Source organism: Homarus americanus, unplaced genomic scaffold (assembly GCF_018991925.1).
Source record: "Homarus americanus isolate GMGI-L3 unplaced genomic scaffold, GMGI_Hamer_2.0 scaffold24260, whole genome shotgun sequence".
NCBI lineage: Eukaryota > Metazoa > Arthropoda > Malacostraca > Decapoda > Nephropidae > Homarus > Homarus americanus.
Genome location: NW_024721079.1, coordinates 9,435,711 through 9,441,710, shown reverse-complemented (window position 1 = coordinate 9,441,710; position 6,000 = coordinate 9,435,711). Strand labels below are relative to the sequence as shown.

The 6,000-nt window shown below is 42.4% G+C and overlaps 1 protein-coding gene across 1 annotated transcript in view; it reads left to right on the top strand.

The window, feature by feature from the left end:
- The first annotated feature begins 479 nt into the window (after nucleotides 1–479).
- The window catches only part of LOC121861540 (breast cancer anti-estrogen resistance protein 3 homolog), a 107,913-nt gene continuing 102,392 nt past the window's right edge, over nucleotides 480–6,000 (top strand). Inside the window, exon 1 of the mRNA XM_042359387.1 lies at nucleotides 480–884. Coding sequence (XP_042215321.1) covers nucleotides 857–884 — 28 coding nt within the window. The 5' untranslated portion in view covers nucleotides 480–856. The remainder of the gene's footprint in view (nucleotides 885–6,000) is intronic.

Here is a 6,000-nt window from a genome sequence, read left to right as displayed (position 1 = left end):
GACGCGACCACCTTGGGGGAGACCTTATACCTTCACCGCTATCACCACCGCCAATATCTATATATCTTATCTCACCACTCGGCCCATAGTCTGACTCACACGGCTTGTCAAGAGTACCTGGTAATGAACTTGGGCCATTTAGAACTCCCTCATGCATCATCTACAAGAATTTTAACTTATTCTACAACTAAAACAAGTAGTTGATAGGGTGTGATTCATGTTGGAGGTGAAGATGAGTGTTGATGGTGAAGTCTGGGGTGGAATGAATATATATTAGAGAGTATAGTGACGTCTTATCAGTGTGGCAAGAGAAGTTAGGAGACTTGGTGCAGTATTCTCTGAACATATCAGTGCCTAGTGCGGAGTGTGTCTGTGTATGTGTGTCTCCCTCTCTCTCTCTCTCTCTCTCTCTGGGTGTCTAGACGAGTCAAGACACACCCACACAAAACCAAAACACACACACACACACACACACACACACACACACATGTATATTTACTAACGTTGGAGGGGAAAGTGTGTAGTTGTGGCTGGAGGGAGTGTACGAGGACCTTGTGTGGCGCTCCAGGTGAAGGTGAGGAGCCAGACGTGGGTGTTGGTTAGCAGGAGAGTGATGGTCGGCGTGTTGTGTGACCCACTCCTCCTCCTCCCCGCCACCTCTCTGCTCACCTACGAGTTAAAAAGTGGAATATGATTAATCGTCGAGCGAAGTGTTTTGCGTGTGTAACAATTGAAAGTAAATATTATTGAAGAGAGTGATATATTTTCTTTGCGATATTAAGTGATAACGTGTGCTATATTTTGACAAGAAAGGAAGGAATAAGATATCTTGAACGCTACTCATACAGTCGTCAAGATGGATCATATTTTTAAATTTGATAAAGGTAAGTTAAAAGACATATATCCATCCTTTTGTTATTGTCCTGACCATTATAGTTGTTGTTGTTTACTCTGCCGCGAAATGTGTAAAGTTTGTATCGTATTGCCTGGCCTGTCTGTCTGCCATTCAGTCTCTGTCAGTGTGTTTGTCCGTCTGTCTTCTCTCTGGTTAACCTTTGAGTGATTGAAGGTCATTTTCACTGACATTGTGAAAAGGGTAGTTTCCTCAACCCTCCCTCCACCCAACCCTCCTCCTCTGCCCTCCCTCTCACTACATCCTCCCGCCCTCCCTCTCACTACATCCTCCCGCCTCCCTCTCTCTACACCTACCCCCCCTCTACACCCCTAACCCCCTCTACACCTAACCCCCCTCTACACCCCCCCTCTACCTACCCCCCTCTACACCTACCCCCCCTCCCACCTACCCCCTCTACCCCTACCCCCCTCTACCTACCCCCTCCACCTACCCCCTCTACACCTACCCCCTACACCTACCCCCCCTCTAACACCCCCCCCTACCCCCCCCCTATACCCCCCCCTCTACACCTACCCCCCCCCTCTACACCCCACCCCCCCCTCTACCCCCCCCTCTCCCCCCACCCCCCTCTACACCTCCTCTACCTACCCCCTACACCTACCCCCCTCTACCTACCCCCTCTACACCCCTACCCCCTCTACCCCTCCCCTACCCCCCTGTACATCTACTCTCCTGTAACCTTCCCCCCTCTACACCCTTCCACCATTTCCCTCCACCCACTCACTCCACCTCCATTACCATACAAAGATGTCGAAATTCTCCCTGATGTGTGTATGCTAATTTGGCCCCAGTCCTAACCTAACCTAACCTAACTCCATCAGCATATAGTAAGATCCCTGAGTTGTGGTGAGAGGCTTATGGGTCACACTGTTGTGTATGTGGTCACCTTAACCTCACACCCCACAAACAAGTTCCTCCTCCTCCTCTTAATCATCCACTTCTTCTTCTTCTTCCTCCTCCTCTTCTTCTTCCCCCCTCCTCCTCCTTATCTTCCCCTTCCCCTCCTCCTCCTCCAAAATAAGTAACACTCCAGAACTGAACGCTACCCTAGTGCAGGATATTATTACTCTCACCTAATCACAAACTCATACCTACATCAACATATTAATGCCTTCAGGTTTTGTGTCATATCAAATTTATATACACAATAAGATATAATAAGGCGTCTATAAACGAGATAAACATTGACGACTCGTTTAATGGAGTGTTGAGTAAACCCGACCAGCCAACGACTCGTTTAATGGAGTGTTGAGTAAACCCGACCAGCCAACGACTCGTTTAATGGAGTGTTGAGTGAACCCGACCAGCCAACGACTCGTTTAATGGAGTGTTGAGTAAACCCGACCAGCCAACGACTCGTTTAATGGAGTGTTGAGTAAACCCGACCAGCCAAAACTGTTTAGGTGTAAAATATAAACATGTTTTGAGTTATTAAGTTACCTGTGGACAAACAAGAGAGACACAAGTAAGGAAGGGAAATACCTGAGGTGTTTTGTCAGGTGTAGAGGAGACCATATGAATATATTGATATACAGAGTTAAAGGAGAAATGTTGTGGTGTAAAATGTCAACAGCTGTGACCCCTCATGTTGCTTTCGTATAGAGGTTTTAGTATATATATATATTATCTATGTTATATTCCCTGTGTTGGTCTTGACATAGAAAAATATCAGGTAACCTTAATCTATGTCTCGTTGATAACATAATTAATGGGTCTCTTTTTCTGGCCAAGGTGTTCAGGTAAGGTTTTTTCATGTCCTATAAAGATTATAATTTTTCGTCTCTTGGGCCCAAATTAAGGAGATGGGTGTTGTTGTTTTTCTGACCGAGGCGATGGTAGGGTTAAACGATGTGGCTTGTCATTAGGTCACATTTGTATAAGAAGCTAACCTAACCTAACCTAACCTTTTTCTAATCTAATCATACCTAACCCAACCCAACCTGACCCAACCCAACCCAGCTTAACCTAACTTATCGAAAATTAGCCTAACCTAACCTAACTACACCCAGCCTTACCTTAGCATCAGGATAGGAGCCCATTAGATTCAGACCTATGAGGACTGGGGCCCATTGGACCAGCCCCGAGTACAGATGGATAGCCCCCCCCACTCCCCCCCTCCATCTTAAAACTTTCGAGCAGGACCTCACGTTGTTGGTGGCTTAGACAAGGTCCTCCTCCAAAACTTGTCCATCTCCTTCTCTTGGCTTAAAGTTTACCTAAGTCTTCCTCATCTTCCATAAAGCTTTTGTCAGGTAATTCTTTATATCCTAAAGCTTATCCAGGTACTACCTCTTCTAAGCTTATCTGTGTATCTATTCTAACCAACAGCTTATTCAAGTAGCCCTTCTTATCTTTTCTTGGCATCCATTCTATCCTTAGGCTTATCCAGGTAACCCTCCTGCCCCGCCAGGTAGGTCTCTAACTTAATTCTGTTTTCCAAGAATATTTTTTTTATGGTTTCATAATATTTGTAGCCAATTTTTATCATCTGGGTACAAAAAATCGTTCTAACTGTATTAAATGTATTTTTGTATCATATGTAAGTACTGTCGTCTTTTGTACTGATGACGTCTTTGTCTTAATTACAGGTGAGTGTGACATGCATCCTGACAAGTGTAAAGTCAGCGAGGTAAGTCAGCTGATTGAGACGGTAAGGAACCATGTGATTGAACTGGTGAGAGATATAGCTGTTAGTCTGTCTACCCTTTTAACACTTTACTACCACTACTTTTCAGTTTATTTCGAACAGAATTCAAAACTCGATACAATTAAGTGTCAGTCGAATCAGTTTCATAAAAAGGGGACATCATTGAAGCAACACTTGAGACACACTTCATAACAGTTAGACAAATTGTATCTGTACAGACATTTTATAAAAATATGTGAGTCAATAGGGGAAATATTAATAACACTGATAATATTACAATATATACACAGTAACATTAACGAAAACAGAATGCCGTACTGCTAGAAGACTGTTTGAGAGGTTTATAGGTTCGAATACCATAAGACACCCATCTTCATACCTATGGTTGACTATGTATTTTGGTGATCTGTTGGTGTAATATCTGCAAGTCTGTCCAAGTAATGTGGTGGAAAGTCGATTTATAATGAGATGGTATCGAAGATTATGACGCAGTGGTATAATGCATAATATTGTATTTATTATTATGAATTTCCGCGGGACTAAAGTGCAAAAGGGGGTATTAACGTAGCTATCCATCTATCCGGTTATCCAACTACCGTAAGAAGGCATAATAATCTATTGACTGTATTACGCACCATGGATCGAGTCTATTGTTTACATTCAGACAGCGCATGCGTACAAATGGGCGGCAAAACTCAAGCTCCTCCTTCATCACTTACAGGGGAGTCACCACAGCCGCTAAATTATCCTTCTTACAATATTTAACTTCCTTTGCTAAATTATCCTTCTTACAATATTTAACTTCCTTTACCTGGCGTACCTGTCCTTGTTGGGATATATAACACGCTTAATTACGCAAACTTTTGACAGGTAAGAGGAAGTTGTGACAGGTATTGGTGATATCAGAGTCCTTGATTACACTACGTCCTGTCTATATACCTGTCTCGTGGTATATTGTGTCATTGGTGTGTGTGTGTGTGTGTGTGTGTGTGTATGTGTGTGTGTGTGTGTGTGTGTGTGTGTGTGTATTATTATTTTGAAATCCCTGTACCTGTACCTGTACCTTCAATACTGTCATTAGATTAAAAATAATAATAAAACCTACATAATTTTGATCTACAGGGAACGAAGTAAAAATTTAACATATTTTATCATTCATATTAAAACGATACTTTCTTAGGACTATAAGGATATCGTAAACTCGTCCCAATTCCTATATCAGAAACGTTTGTCGGAAATTGACTTCAAAAACGTTCTGAATTTCTATCAACAAATGAATGTATCAGTATTGGAGGAAAATCATATTGTACACATAGTTTATTATTATGTAGACAATTAATTCATATGTCTGGTTGTTGTGAGTTTGTTATGATTCACCTCGACAACACGAGAGAGAGAGAGAGAGAGAGAGAGAGAGAGAGAGAGAGAGAGAGTTGTTGTTTGTAATCGTATCACTTAACATTCATTTTATTTCATTCGTTATTTATGTATTTTATTCATTTCATTCTTTATTCACTTGTTATTTTGGTTTATTCTTTAATTACTTTATTATTTCGATATTTTTGTTGTTAAGAGAATGATGGGTTGAGTTTGTGGGTGAGTTAAGACCTGTTATATAATGAAGCCTTTGTGATAGGATAAAGCCTCTGTAGTATTCTTTATCCCCCCCCTCTCTTCCCCTAACACCAACACCCCCTCCCCCTTCCTTTGTCCCCTTCCCCTCACTCCTCCCTCCTAACCCCCACCTCCCCCTCTCTCTCTAACCCGATCCTCCCCTCCCTTTCCCCCACCCTCACCCCTCCTTTTCCCCCACCTCACCCCCTCCTCCTCCTCCCCCAATAACCCTCACCCCTCCTCCCCCTCCCCAATAACCATCACCCCCCCAAACCTGAATTACCTTTCTTACCCACAAAATTTTAAGGACCCACCGTACGACAGTGGCCACTAAGGGCGTTTCACACACACACATACACACACATACACACACACACACACACACACATACACATATACACATACATACGATTTAACTTCACACTATATTTCCTGATCCAATTTAAATCACCACTGAGGGATTTTATTTAGTGGTCAGAAGAGGTCGAAGGTCATAGGTTATTGAGGGGTCATTTAGCGTATTTATGGACTCAGGTTTTGTCATTGTGGAGTTATTTAAGGTCAAAATGGTTGATTGATTCATTTATTGGTGTGAATTATGTCATTAATGTGTTAGTTGGGGTCATATTGTAGAGGTCATGAGTCATTATTGTTGTTTATTTAAGGTCAAGAGGTCATCAATCATTGTGGTTGTTTAGCTCTTTATGCAAGATCAATTATTGGTGCTCTGAAGGTCGGAAATCAAATGGTCAAGTCATTAGGACACGACCTTAGAGGAAGAGCTTAATGACAATGACGTTAACAGCAGTGAGATAGACAGAGA